The 15822-nt window shown below is 37.0% G+C and overlaps 1 protein-coding gene across 4 annotated transcripts in view; it reads right to left on the reverse strand.

The window, feature by feature from the left end:
* LOC114668938 (paxillin-like) overlaps positions 1-15822 on the reverse strand; it is a 79886-nt gene that overhangs the window by 17828 nt on the left and 46236 nt on the right. Inside the window, exons 2-9 of one of the 4 annotated variants that reach the window (XM_051921579.1) lie at positions 14415-14635; positions 13307-13407; positions 11976-12115; positions 10565-10754; positions 9428-9575; positions 7900-8886; positions 6989-7252; positions 1985-3040 (exon numbers count right to left, since the gene is read on the reverse strand). In XM_051921579.1, the coding sequence (XP_051777539.1) occupies positions 2534-3040; positions 6989-7252; positions 7900-8886; positions 9428-9575; positions 10565-10754; positions 11976-12115; positions 13307-13407; positions 14415-14635 (2558 nt within the window). In that variant the 3' untranslated portion in view covers positions 1985-2533. The other 3 variants (XM_051921580.1, XM_051921581.1, XM_051921582.1) reach the window with 3 other exon arrangements.

Below are 15822 nucleotides of genomic sequence, written 5' to 3' on the forward strand. Positions count from 1 at the left end.
AATAAAGCATCCAGGTTCAAATCATGCTCAAATCTTTGGATGCAGTCTTACCTGTCCTGCAATGGGTTTCTTACATGCACCACAGACCCCTTTTGCCAACGTCTGTACTCCAAGTCGATTCAAGTCGGACTGCAGGCTGCCGAGCATGTTGTCCAACTTGTTTCCTCCTTTTGGTGGGCCAGATGGTGGAGAGCCACCCCCCTTTCCTTGAGCCATGATCTATTAAAGAAAAGCACAGGGAGAGGGGAAAAAAAATCCTCAGATTAGCATCTGCTACTTTAAAATTAAACTGTAAACTGTCCCATTAATGACTGGAAGCAGGATGCTGTAAGGAGTTATTTAGAACACTGTACACACCTTTCTCCTCTGTTGCCAAAAGTACAAGTGCATTCTCCCCGAACCTCTTTACTCTATATTTCAGTTAAATAACTGCAAAGGTTGGGCCCAAATCTATTACAGTACACTTGCAGCATGGGTGAAGTGCAAGAATTCAAGGGTTTTAATTGCTGGGTTAAATAAACAGTTCAAACATGTTTATTGTGATCAGCTCTTTGTTTACTGCAGGTCCTCCTCTTCCAATGAGGGGCAACAAATAAAGTGAACAGAACATTCCCAACCTTGCAATTTCTGAAAGCATTTTAAAAAATAAAGAAGCAGACGTAAAACTTATTTCAGAGAAAAAAAACAAGTTAAAAGCAAATCAGGAGGAAAAATGAAACAACTGTCCAAGCCATTCCTGCCAGCCTTAGGCAGACAGGGTTTACGTATATACCAAGCACACAATGCAGGATATTGTCAGAATGGTCTGTCAAGCTGCAAAATATCCCAATTTATGGTACAACGACTAAGAACTCATGTCCTCACAGGAGAAATTGAGAGGCTACCTAGAGAGGGCTACCTCCTGACATCTATTAAAACAGACAGCAAAATACTAAGGGTGGGTTTGTGCACATATCTACCAAAAAAGAAGCAAAGGTTTTGTTCTGATCATGGACTGAAGTGATGAAGGAAGTCATGCAGAGAAAATGTTAATAGTAAACACTGAGTTGTAGACATCAGCAGTAATTCTGGCTCCAGAGATATATTAAAACAATTACAAGAATATAAGTTCAAATGAGTTTATAATAATGACAAGACGAAGGGAGAAAAAAAAAAAGAAGAAGAAAGGATCATAAACCAGTGCCAACTAAAAGAACACATTTTCCTACCTTTTCTAAACTACAAATTGTTATTTGCTGATCAGCTTTCATGCTACAGAGGAGCAGGCTAGTTGTTAGTCAAATTTCACAACACAGACAAAGCAAATACTACTAGTCAGGTACCAACCAGACTAAGGAGTTCATACTCAGAACTTGATCATCGCACAGAGCTGCTCAACAGCACAGTCATTTTCAGACTGTAGTACTACTACATTATTTGAGGGTTTCTGTACTCTTAAAAATTATAACAATGACACCAAGTTTTAAAAAGTTATGCAAGCTGCGAAAATCCATCCTGTGTCACCAACCAATTATTTTCCCAACTTTCTCTCCATATTCTTAGCAGGCAATCACATTCTATGAAATCAAGAGTGACACGCATGCTTTTATCATGTACTTGTTATTAAAGCTTCCTTATTTAAAAAAAAAAAAAAAACACATTTCAAAAGAGAGCACTTGCAAAAACCACACATTCAAACGACACTCCATGATACGATCACTGTTAGAAGAGACAGACACTGAACTCAGTTGCTAAGATAGAGTGGAAGAGCCTCTTGAACCATTTATATACATTCACTTATTACACTTCAGACTAGTGTACAAGAACATCCAGTGTCCTTATCAAAACGTCTTGGAAAGAGACACCATTAAAAAAAAAAGAAAACACACAACATGCTTAGAAGAGAAGGCTGTCCTGCCTTGTCAGCTACAGGAGGACTGGGTGGAGGACGGGAACTCAGGAGATTAGGGTGTCTACCCAGAAGAGGTGAGGGCATCACCTGAAAGTAAAAGCAGCAGTCTTGTCACCACAGGCAAAAAAAGATTGATCCGTTTCTTCCAGTTTTCTCTAAAGCTGACTGACTACAAAATAAAGAAGTAATGAGGCCTACACTAACTTTGCCCAGCATTTCCTGATAAAAATATGAAGGAAAATTCAAAGCAAAAAACTCATTGATTCTATAGCAGTACAGCCAACACCAATCATATCAGATTTGTGATCTGCTTTCCCTTCAAAGGAAAGAAAGAAACAATTTCATATTAATCCCTTCTTCTGAATGTTAAAGAGCTGAAAGAATAAAACCAAATAAAATCTCATTTTTCATAACCTGTTACCCCTTAATTCTTTAAAACTTTATCTATTTCAGAAAGATCTTGCTCATACAATCTGAGAACAGTAGTGAGCTGTGTCACTTAGACTTCAAGATTCCATGAATGGCTGAAATAGGCTTTGCCAGGCGTCAAGATGGTCTTTTTCCAATCTGTGGTTTGCACCATATTGCTCACATAATTTATAATGAAAGCTACTACTACATTATTGCTTAACATAGTCTAATCTATAAAAAGCAGTCAAAGAAAGAATGGGTAGAAAAAATGATCCATGCCTTCATTGGTGGAAAGAAAGGGTCATCATCAGTTTGGCAAGCTACAGAGACCGTAGATCTAGGAATAGGCAGCAACAGATGTACTTGAGAGGGATGTTTTGGAGGTTCTACAGGGTGAGACATTGGGGAGAAAGAGGACTCCACTATTGAGTGGGCAGGGAAAAAATTGAGCCCTGGAGTCCTCTGAAGTGTGGGCTCCTGGTAGTCATCAGTCCATGAATCCCACTGGTTGGAGGAGTAGGAGTAGGGAGCAGTAGAAAAAGGCAGAGGAGGTGGAGGAGGTGGAATGGAGGACACCTGTGGGGGTGGTGGCGGTGGTGGAGGCAAAGGTACTGGAGAAGGAGACCGTTTAAGAGGGACGGGCTTTTTGGTTTCCTCTGCAGCATGTTTAGGAGTTGGGGAGGAAGGGGGAATGATGATTCTCCTTTGAGGCACGGGAGATTCTGGAGGAATTATTATCTACAGGAAAGAAGATAGAACAGAAGTTGACCTGCTGATAAAGACACAGTAAGACAGCTACTATCCAAGTAGATAAAATGTCTCACTCTTTCAAGTTTAATATTCATTTAAAAGGTTATCAAAAAAACAACCCAAATATTGTCAAATATGATGTAAACATGGTATACCAAGAGATTCTTTATACATGTTATAAGATACGCCCTACTTCAACCAAACAGAGAACAAATGACAATTTTCATAAATGGTGAATTAGTCATTTTGAATGCTTTTAAAATGTACAATATAAATAAGGAAACCTTCCCTTAACAGTGTGAAGAGAATAGGTATGTGAACTTTGAAAATAAACTGACCTGTTATTTAGGCATTGTAAACATACAACTTCCAAATGAAAAACCAAACCTTTACCTAGCACTGGGATAGTGTTCACCCTACTCAATACTGTCCAACACGCTGCTTTCTAGTAAACAACATGCTAATAAGTTGAACAAAACCAAAATTAGCAGTTACTATCAATTTTCTCTACTGGGCAGGGCATCTCAAGGTAAAAAAATGATCTGTGGACACAAGAATTTTCAAATGGTCTATACACAAAATTAATAAAAAATTACTTTGGATAAATTAAAAAAATTATATATAAATGGCAAGGAAAATACAATTTGATATCTAAACAGTAACACATTGAAGAATCCCAGTTTATAAAGTAATGTGAGTGACATATTTTTTTTTCTTAAAGTAAGGACACATACTGTATACACACACACACACACACACACACACACACACACTGCACATCACCAGAGGAAAACCTTAAAGTAGGATGGATGCAGCTTTGTGACATGGGAGTACCTCTCCTCATCAAGGACTGCCACTGTATTCATGCCAAGATGAAAGGGAGAAAGAAAGAAGTAGGGTCCAAAACACTGAAACATAACCTACCCACAGCCCTAACCCTAAATCTGTAAAATGAACTGAGAGATCACATCAACATTGCCTTCATAATCTGATCATCGATTTTCCAGTCAATGTCCAGTACTGATAAATATAGCTGTGCTGTACTAGAAAAGACCTACACAAAACAAACCGGCCTTCTTTCATATGCTAGCTTGTGAATTCATTTTTCCATGTCTCTAATATACACTTATCTAACCATCCCATTACTATAGCTTGTTTTTAATTCAATAATCTCAGTGTTTGTTTTCTAGTTAGAGGCTGTGTGTTGCAATGTGTCAATAAAAGTAAAAAATAGTTATAAAATGTTACAAATATGATAGGGTATTCATGGTTTTCTATAGTGTTCACACCATATATATATATATATATTATATATATATATATATATATATATATATATATATATATATATATATATATACACACACACATATACGAGTAGATACTGTATACAGCATAAAAGCTATTAGCATTTATTGATTTAAAAAGTACTTCTGCTATAAAATTAACACAACAGAAAAATATTAAAAATGAACATACTTAAAGCAGAAAGACTCCCCCATAAATTGTGGTAGTTCAGTATGGTATGGTCAAATGTCAGTGGGCCCTTGTGCTTAAAACATCATTTTATGGAAAGCGTCATACCATTCTGACTAACTGGTTAGCTGTCACACCATCTGTGCTTTTGGCTTAAAATAAACTGAAACTCAGCCCAAACAAGTCAGCTGTTTGCCTATGACAAACATCCAAGAGATCAGGGGTGAAACCAAGTCTGACACAGCAGGATGTGATGCTGGACTCATTCCAGCACTAATAAGCTGAAGATGTAAAAGGCCAGTTCATTAATTAGAGCTCAGTCTATTTAGTGCCTCTCCTTGAAAATGGTCTGCATTGATCCAAAAACCTTAACATACACTTGGACAAAGTGTGGCCTCTTCAGTGGGTTTGTCTTTTCAAATAAACGGCTGTTACACTGAAGTGAACTGTAAGTGCTGACACCCCATAATAAATTTCACAATAATACTAATTTAATGGACCTTTCTCCAAATATTTATCAAATATATACATCTCTCTCATATACAGTAGTATTTAGGCTAGCAATCATTGTTTAATTTCATTAGTTTTCATAAAAATATAAAATATAGAGGAAATCAGTGAGATTTTTTCCATTATGACATAAAACAAATCTATTTTGTAGATGAGAAGATTCACAATGGGATATACAATTTTTTTTTTTTTTTTATTTTAAGTTCAGAGGATATGAGGCAACCAAGACGATAAAGAAAATGTTGGGCAACAGAAAGTGCCATATAGAGTACATGATATGCATAATCTGTACAAGGCCTACCTCGAAAATATGAGAGACCTCATAAGATCATCATGATGATCATAAGTGTAAAGAAAGTGCCCACAGAGCCATTATAATCATAACCGAACTGAAGGCTTACAGATATGAGGAAAAAGTGAACAACATGTATAATAATTACAGCTTAAACAAATATTGACTAAGTGTGATATGAAAGAGAAGTTTAAAATTAATAATAATAATAAAAAAAAAAAAGTTAGGTGATTGCCAACTGTTAACTCTCTAACCTCCATTCTAGAAAATGGGCTAAGGGGCCTAGATGCAATACAAAGTGTATGTTACAAATGTTTGAAAAATATTTTGACAGGGAATGGTGAATAGATGTTACTGGTTACATAACAATATAACTGAACATTCTGAATCCACTAGAGAGATACGAGGTGATGGCCAGTATTCCTCAAAATACCAAGAGTTTCCTACCTCTCCAACATTCATAAATCAAAGAAGTGGTTAAGCAAACTCAGGCCATCACAAGTTGTGACAGGACATATTGCATGTAGACTGACACACTCAAATAAGAGTTTCACGTTGTTCTGTATATGCGACAATAGTGATGCTATAAAGCCTAGAATAGTTGGTCGATAGAGGACAAACCAGTAAAGACTGGACAGTTACTGGCATAATACTCTTCAATCCTTGATTCCTTTTCCCAAGCCTTTTGTTTTTGCTTTCTTCACCATTTTCTTTTTTGTCTAACTTTACAAAGATAATCCCTTCATTACACAAATATTAATTTGCCATGATGTGCTTTATCAATATGTTTACCAAGAGATTAAGTTTTGATGTTTTCTTTTGCATACCGATGAAGTCTTACAGATATATGTATCCAACTTCCTAACCTGCTTGTCTAGAGCAGGGTTGTGGGGCAGGTGCAAAACAGAAACAGCAACTTTTTAAAAAGCGAACAGCATATTTCGGAAGGAAACTGTGTTGAGAACAACTTCCAATCAGCCAAAACACACTAGTGGCAAAATGACCATAAATGAGGTGACAGGACATGAAATAAGTCCACAAAGTCCTGGTAGCCCAACGGAAACTCTTTTACATATTCTAAGGTAAAAATATCCAGCACTTACAAAGCTATGGCTTTTTATATTTGGGAAATTGCACGGGAAGAACAGACGGCTGTTGTAACTAAAGCCTTGAATTCTACTGCTGTCTGACATTGTGTTACAATTTAGCATAACAACTTCTCAGTACCTCCGATGCTCCTAAATGGGATCCGTAAAAATATATCACATTTCTGCACAGCATTCCTTTCACCAAATTTAACAGAAAGTCTGGATATTTCACTAAAACATGTATGACAAAAAGGTACCTGTAGTTAAGAATAACATCTGATAAAATGTGAGTTGTCTGAAGTCGGTTTTGAGTGATGCATTGGAAAGCTTGACTAGACTTAGTGATCCTTGAAAGATGAACATTTTTCAAGGGTGGGTAATTATATATAAAAAAAGCTGTGTAACAGAACGTCCCCGTCTTAAGTGACAAGTCAGTGTGACTTTTGGTAACGCTGCTTATTAAATTACGGTAATGGAAGATAGCACGTGTGGACGGCACAAATTTAATTTGAAATCCTTGCTTAATTTTGTTCTATTGTTTATCTTTTAAAACTGTTTCCCTTTTTGTACCTTCTCCACACCAGGCCCACCATCCTCACGAGAGCGAACAGGATTAGACATTACAATGACTCCTTCTGTGAGCCAGTCATCCTCCTGCATCTTCCATCGCTCATGTCTGCTAATTCCCAGCTTTCCTTGCAACTCTTCAATGAGCTTGTCCTGAGAAGAGGTTTTATGGAAGATGATAGGACCCATCTTGCGGCGTGGCACCTCATCACGGTACATAGGGTGCACATTGGTAGTTTCCTTGGTCCTCTTGATAACAGATTTGATCTGGATTACAGGTTACAGTAGTCAGCTTTCACACAGACAATTTTTAACATGTAATTACACCACTCCATGCGTCACTTGATAAATCAGGGGCAGCAAACGCTTTCTCACGTTAGGTCAGGCTCATGCATATTAAAAGACAATGTGTCCCTGAAGCCAGTAAAAAAAAAAACATAAGAATATGCTGAAGTAACCACTGAACCTAGCTTACCGCTTAAAAATTCAGAAAAAACACATCCAACACAAGCAAGCATTGTACCAAAGCACTAAACACCTGGAGCCTTCAGACTGCAGGTGTGAACATGCCCTGACCAGCTCTTGCCAGGAGCTTTTTAAAACACTGCAAAGGCAGAAACTGGAGGAGAGCTGTAGAAAACAATGCTCACATTAGTAATGCACATGTACTGTATATTAAGTGGTTTTAAACTTTGAAAGGAAAGTTCAATCTGAATTTAACGCATACAGAAAGTAAACAGTATATATAGATTTTCTAGCACAAAGCTCCTAAACTGAAAGATTTAATGAAATCTATGGAAGAGGCACATTTTGTAGAATGCACTTCTTTCAAGCCATGCATTAGTCATTTTGGATTTTCATGTTACACATCACAATGCAAGTTCACCATAAAATGCAATTCAAACTCAGCCTGCCTGACTAGATGCAGAGATTCTCTCCAGTGTCATGGGTTGAGTTAAAGGCATGTTGAAAGTACAGCCCAGTACTTCTTCATGCTGCAATGAGTGTGACGCTCTCAGGGTCTTTGACGGGTCCTCAAAATAGTAGTCTGTGAAAGTCACCTGTTGCGTAGCAGGAGCTAATGCAATCTCTTCAGCTTCCAAGTTTCTCTCTCCATTTACTGCAGGTAGACTGGCCTTCACTTCAGAGTCTGCCATCTTTATCTCTGTTAACTCGGGTATCTTCTGTGTCATGGTGTCAGGGAATTTATCCATTCTGTCCACTGCAGTTAGTACCTCCTCGCATATATCATGTATTTCAATTTGGTCGCAAGGAGTCACTTCAACAATTTCACAGCCCATTTCAAGCAGTTTGTCCAAATCTTTTTCAAAGGAGGTTTTGTGATGATTTGAATCTGACAATTCAGGCAGTTTTATCTCTGCAGCAGTGCACGGTATGGAACAGGCCTGCACTTCCACAACAGTCTTTTCCTGATCTTGCTTAATCTCCAGTGACATGGACATGTTCTCTTCATTGGTGTGCTCCATAAGAAGCCTATCTAGATCTGACAGCATCACTGAGGGCTCCACTTTTGATGACAGCACCTCGGATGATACATAAGCTATCAAACTGGGATCAAGATTCTGGCAAGGCAAAGTGATGTCTGATATTTGCGGACTCTGAGAACACGAAATATCCAATTTTTGACTGATGTTTGCTGTCAATGAAAGAGGATCAGAAACAGAATGGAAATGGGGAATACTTGTTCCATCTTCATCAATGTGAAGAGGCTCCAAAGGGCTAGGGGTCCGAAAGGTTGGGGAATCTCTCTTGGGTAGAAGGCCACCTAATAATTTTGGCCTTACACTGGCTTGAACAGTAGCATGACCATGAGCTGGCTCTGCACTAACAACATCTTGCTCCACAATCTGCTCCGTATCTAGAGATGCTAAAGAACTTTGCTAATGGAGAAGGGAGTTTTAAAAGAAAGAGTGAAAAAAATTATACAAAAAGCAAAGTGATTTAAAAGAAGCATAGAACTAAAAGAACAATTAATCACTGTAAAATGAGAAAAATTACTCATTTGTTTGCACCAAGCAACACACACAGTAATGAACGATAAAACACATTTAAATAAAGGGCATCTTTTTTGTTTAAAATGCACCCAAGTCAAACAGTATCAGTTGTACTACATGATACACACCGGTTAGTAAAGCATCTCTTTCTGTGATAGAATGTAAATAAAAGTTGTATTTTCAATTTACCTGCAAATAAAAACCTATACAGATCAGAAAATGGTCCACAACAATTCTGCTTCTACATGAAACTATTTACAATTACGGGTAATACAGTAAACAGAGATCAGTTCTTTCATAAACATCAGCAGGTGGTTTTGAAACCTTGAAGTTCTGAACACGCAACATTTGAATTTTGTACAAAAATTAAAGCTACATTTAAATGAACACGTACTGTACTAACCAAAGCTTTAACAAGTAAACTTACATTGCTTTGAAACTTGAAATCTGAAAGAGAGGCCATGAGCTCATCCAGCTCCCGGGTGGCTGAAGATGCAGATATTCTGGCATGCTGTTGGGTAGCACCGTCTCGCTGGGCATCACCTACATCAGTTTGTACAATTGAGGAGGCAGGCCTGGGGAAAGAAACACTACTTCATAAACAGTTCACACACAAGGGACTGGAGAGTTAAAAGATTAAGGCTACTACTTCCTACAGTATAATGGTCCAATCTGCCTTAACAACTACTCTCTCTAGTATCCAGGTTTTTTTTTAAAGCTGCTTCCTCACAGTAAATTGTTCAAATTGGAGGATCATTCTAAATCAACATAAATAACTAAAAACGGCACTAGATGAATAAAGGATTAAAAGAGACTGAAATACATACAAGAGGCTATGTATTTGTTTATTGACCTTCCCAGAGTAGAGCCAAATTACAACTAGTCAAAATGAACATAAACTAGAAAAAGAGAGCAAGGGAGGGAGGGAGGGAACCGGTTTGTTCCCAGGGAACAGTTGGCTTTTAATAGAAGCTTAATAAAACATTATGGAAAATAAGAAACCCCTCTGAAATATACACCAAATTGACTAAAAAGAAAGTAACTTCTGACTTGACAATTATATTTGCAGAGAGGCATTGGTCGCATGCAGGCTGTTGGTATAAAGGACCCCAGTAGTATTTCTGGACACACTTCTGCTGAATAATTCGTTGGCTGAAAGTACTCAGTATTAGTGTGTCAGAGACAGGATGTGCAGCATTGTTAATAATGGCACTCGGTTTTTTTTTTGGTTTTTTTTATTAAAGTACATCAGCTACCAACAACCTGCAGAGTTCTATTGTATATGCAGCGTAAAAAGAGAGGCTGGATCAGGTTGTCAGGTTGTTGTTTATGGGATAACTCCAAGCTTTAATCTTTTCCTTTGTAATACTTCTCATGTGCCATATAGAGAAATTTTAATAAACCAATACATTTGGTAAACAATGTCTTGGTGCTTGCCACTTTTCACCTCTATATACCATGCTACATGTTGAATAGAAAGTGCAGGTGTGTACTAATCTCCCTCCATCCCAAAAGTGACTAAATGAAAAAACACTTGATCACCCCTTATTTTGTAGATACTTACGTGGGAGTCGGCACAGAACTTTCAAGTTCATCCAGTAGGCTTTCTACACTGGGACGTAGTTCATCAATGCCTCGTCCTCCATTGCGTTTTGGCTTTTCTTTGCCAAGAGCCCCTTTCTTTCCCAAGGACCCTCCATTTTCTTGGATGGAATACTGTGTAGCATTAGTGGGTAAAGGTGGACTAGGGTCATCTGAAAAAGCACAACAGTATCACTATGCTCAATTTATATCTGAACACAACAAACAACTGCAAACAACTGGAAATTAATGAATTAGTCTTTCAGTTTGAATATATTAAATACTGTAACTAGCTGCTAGTATCACTTGATATTTAATGAGGTAAAAATTAACAGTACACCATGTACAAAAAGTGTAACCTATACAACAGTAGTAAAACTGTCCTCATACACACATCTGTCATTCACCTTACAACTGAAGTCCTCTTTTCTTTGAAAATTCAGGTGCAATTTAAGTGTTTAAAACAAACAAAAATCACCTTTAAAAGTAGCACCTCAAAAAATCTAGTATTAACACAGTATTGTGCATCTATCTTGTGCTGTGTTGAACTATTCAACCAATTAGAAAATTGAAAAGAAAAAACAAAACAAAAAAAAAAGCCAATATAGAAAGTTTAAGATATTCAAAATAATTAGCAACCCCAAGAGAGTGGTAGCAGGATCAACAGTCTTCTTTCAGGTCCAGATGTCCACAGATAGAATATATACTGCAATACTGTACTCCTCCCAGAAAGCTGACTGTATAGCTTCCAAAGACTTTCCTACAGCCTTCACTGCATTGTAATTTCACAGAAGAAAATGCTTCCTATCATTGTGATGGAACAGACAGATCAGAAGCTTATTATTTTACATATTGTATTTAGAAGATTCATTCTTTGAACTGAAATAAAACACTATGCTTAAAGTTTACTGCAAAAAAAAAAAAAACAAACAAAAAAAACCCTGAAAACCAATGACAACCTTAGCAATTGAAACAATCAAATAAAAAAAATACTGTGTTACATCAGAAATAGTTTCTATATTGAAATAGTTCATTATTGCAATAAAGCTGTAAGTAAGAATCCCAGAATTCAAAGGTGCTGAGGAAGAGAAAGATCATGCAGCGTCAATACTGTGCATTACAAGCTGAAAAGTCGAACAACAGGGACTATACAGGCTTACAGTCATAAAGCTGACTGCTATAGGCGAAGGTTTAAGCTTGAAAATGGTCACAGTTCTTCATTTTAGACAATACTAAGGAATTTGGTCACTAGGCTATAATTTGATACAGTAAGTATAATTAATACATTTTACATAGGACCAAAAAAAAAAAAAAAAACACATACAAACATTATTACTGCCAACAAATATTCATTTGAACAGCATGTTCAATGTGACACTACCATCAGGCCTTACCTGTAAGGTTGAAAGCAGAAGAACTGTGCTGGACAGTGTTAAGTTCTAGAAGAAGCCGGTCCAACTCTGACAGGTTGCTGCCCAAAGAGGCACTCATGGCACTTGGGGAGGGTTCAGTAGTCTTTGGCTTGTTTGGGAAACTGCATTAAACAAGAACAGATCCTTTCATTAGTCTGGGCAGGTGCTGCAAACACGGGCTGGTCATGCAAAATCTCTTACAATATGTACCTTGCTGCATTAGAGGAAGAGCTCTAGTCTCATATTAAGGAGTTATTAAACATTGATTAGGTCCATTAAAAGCTGGCAGCTGGCTAGATGTCTAATGCATAAGAAAAACAAAGCTTGGCTTACTTACACATTTAGATAATAAAAATGCAAAACTAGGAGGCTGGGTAAAAAAATAAAAAGACTAGAAAAATCCATGAAAGTTTTAATAAATAAATAAATATAATGCAGCAGACAAATGTCAGTCTTCTACGAGCATCTTAACCCTAAACTTTGGGAGACCCATACTATAACACCACCATAAACTCTTACAAAGAAAACAAGTCACAAATAGAAACAAAATGGAAGAAAAAAGTCACTGTCACTTATGGTTAAAAAATTCTGAACAGCAGAAATATCTAATTAGACAATAAAATGAGGCAGATATTATCGGATGTATTTTTCCACTAATCTGGTAACCAAATTCTTTAATGAGACCACGTTCACTAAATTAAAAAAAATATATAGAATGATTCAAAACCATGGGGAAGAAAAAAAAATTGACACATTTAGGAAACTGGTAACCAAATAAGCACAGAAGTACAAAAAAGGCTTGTTCTGTACATCCACAAATATCTACATAAAAATGATTACAGCATGGCAAGCTGAGCAGAACAGGTTGAGAGAGCCACTTTGACAGCCTAGGTGGGAGCATAACTGGAAAAAAAGAATGCATCTCTTCGAGGGAGGTAAATGAGGTAAATCTGACAAGGGGTTAAAAAGGTTAAGATTCAAGGGCCATTGTACAAAACTGGAAAGTTTTTGGGAGACAATAAACATTTCAATCAGAGTGGTTTACGGAGGAAAAAATATAAGGGAAATAAAGGAAACATTTAGTTACAGACATGAATAAAATGCAAGTCACATACAAACACAAAAAAGGAAGAGGACAAATACTTATTTAACCATGACTGCTTGCTCTTTGGCAGATTGCTTTTATTTTCATCTCATACTTTTGCAACTTCCCTCTACTCACAGTAAACAAGTTTGTGCAATTTTGGAGTTCAATGTAATGTTAGAGATATTTTTCCCCTTCTAAGTTGTTGAAAAAGTTTTACTTCGTATACCTGTAAACGTGGTCCTCATCCGCAGAACGTGGTACAGGGGGGCTGGTACTCTCTCTTGAAAGTGATGCAGAGGTTTTCGCAGTAGTTGAATAATTCACAGGCTGTGAATACATCAAAAATGTTTTATTAGAAGAGGAGAATATACTCCATATACAGACCAAAGGGTCCACAGCACACGCAAAACATAATGTGATAAAACTGATGCTCTATTTCTGATAAATTTAGCAGCACTGTGTTTTTTTTTTTTTTTTTGTTTTTTTTTTTTTTTTTTTTTAAGACCAGTACATTAGTAACACCTTTAAAAACTGTTCCAATTATCATTAGCACCTCTGACAAAGTATAATGGCAGGCCAAACATAATCTACTATGGCACTGAATATTGGGTTATGGACTTGCCAGTTTCATCCTTTGATATTCTGTTGTGTCTAACACTAACTTTTTAACATTCAAATAAGTGTTCTCATTTTTCTATAATTATCAGCATTTTGACTGGTTAATAAGCAAAACAAAAGAAAGGAGTAAAATGCATTCAGTAAAAATGTTAATCGTTTTAGCGTGAAAATTACATCAAGTGTTGTTTTCAATACAAGCATCCCGAGAACTTCACTGTTCTCTGCACATGACAAAAGTGACCTGACTCCTATAAATAATACATTGCAAGATGCAACATCTTCACATTATAGTTCAAATCAAGTCAGAGTAGGACTTAAAACCTACTTTCATTTCTTTTATTTCATGTCATTATCAGTTGAACAAAATGAACATTTTTGGTGAGAGAAGACTATCTGAAACATTTCTTTTAACACTGTAGGGAAGATTGGCACCATATTACCCACCCTGAGTAAATGAGCTCACCCCCAACATGAGTAGCTTTATTCATAGGATATTTACTTGTCATCAATTAATCTTTGTAGATTCATTTACAAAAAGACATTTTAAACAGTTTGCGTCAAATAGTCAATGGGACAGATTGGGAAAAAATCTAGAACCACAACTTGTAAATACAAAAATTACAAGTCCTCATTGGAAATTTGGATCTATAAAGAAAAAACAAATGCAAACAATTTTGGATGACAACAAAAAAACAAATCTATACAAGATGTCCTACCGGCGGAGTTGCAAATCTTGTGTTCTGCCACTGATCTGTTGAGTCAAACACAGTTCCGTTTAGAGCTTCTGCTGAAGGAGGTGGTGGAACTGGAGGGGGTACTAAAGGTTCCTGGTAATTGTGGCTACTGGTTGGGTAGGAATAAGGCGTCTCCTCCTGTAGAAACACAGGCCGCTTGGAGATGTGGGAGGTTGTAGATTCAAGGTCAGCAAGCAGAGCATCTATCAATAAGAGCACAAATGCAAAAAATGAGTTCAGCACTATTATTTCTGATAAGATATTTAAAAATGAACAAGACAATAGTTATCTAAATACTTAGACAGACAGTGTAGCACAGTGGTTAAGGCTTAGGACTTCAAACCCACTACTGACCCTGTGAGACCATGAGCAAACACCCGTGCTCCAATTGGAAAGACAAAAGACAAGTAACCAATTTTATCTCTCAAATGTGTTAAGTCACCAATAAGAAGATAACAAATGCCTAATTTGCTCCCAAACAAGTATAGGTTATTTATTCAGCGCCTGGTTAAGCTTTCAAAACAAAAACCACATGATCCTCATGTTGGCTAAGCAGAAAAAAAAACTAACAGCCACAGTGGTCTCTGTAAATCAGAAATAAGAACCTTTCCTTCATGGGGCAGGAAGAATAAGAGAGAAAGATGTCTCAGCATCATTTTTCAGTCTTGATACTAACTTAATACTGTTCAGAGAGCATCTTGTGTTGCAACAGTAAGTGGAAGCCATAAACTCCAACAAAACAAGGGTAAAATATCTAAAGTCGCCGTCTCCCTAGATTTATAAGCAAGCAAATGCATGGAAATTCCAAAAAATAAACATCTTGTTTTCATGAATATTCAAGCACCAATCGAGATGAAGAGCATATGTGCAGCTGTTGTATTTCACATAATTAAAATATAAAGACAACAAATTAAATATTGTTCGGAGAGTGGTTTCTCACAGACAAGAAAAGGCAGATGGCAAGAGACAACCAGAACCTAATATTAAATGTGATCCTGTGCCTGACGCACCCCTAATTATGTTGTTTTGATAGCATGCACCTAAAAAAATAACTGCTCATTTAGAAGACTTGTAGAAGCTCCCTTAGGGTGGATGCCGAGGAGACAGTCTTGTGACACACTTGGATTTGTATTTACATCAGACACTTCAACTTATACAAACAGGGTTTTAAAAATTTCAACACTCTTACATTGTTCAAAAAGATCGACAAGGAAAGCAAGATTGAAGCTCATTCTACATGTTTGACACCTGGGACAGCTGCCACCTCAAGCCATACAAATTTTCTAGTTTCTCATGTGCCTTGATGGACATGGTTGGGAACCAAAGCCAAGCCTACTCCGGGAGCCATGGATGCAGGAGCAGAAACAGTCCTGAATGTGGTTTGACACCT

The sequence above is a fragment of the Erpetoichthys calabaricus genome, chromosome 18, assembly GCF_900747795.2.
Source record: "Erpetoichthys calabaricus chromosome 18, fErpCal1.3, whole genome shotgun sequence".
In the NCBI taxonomy this organism is placed as follows: domain Eukaryota; kingdom Metazoa; phylum Chordata; class Cladistia; order Polypteriformes; family Polypteridae; genus Erpetoichthys; species Erpetoichthys calabaricus.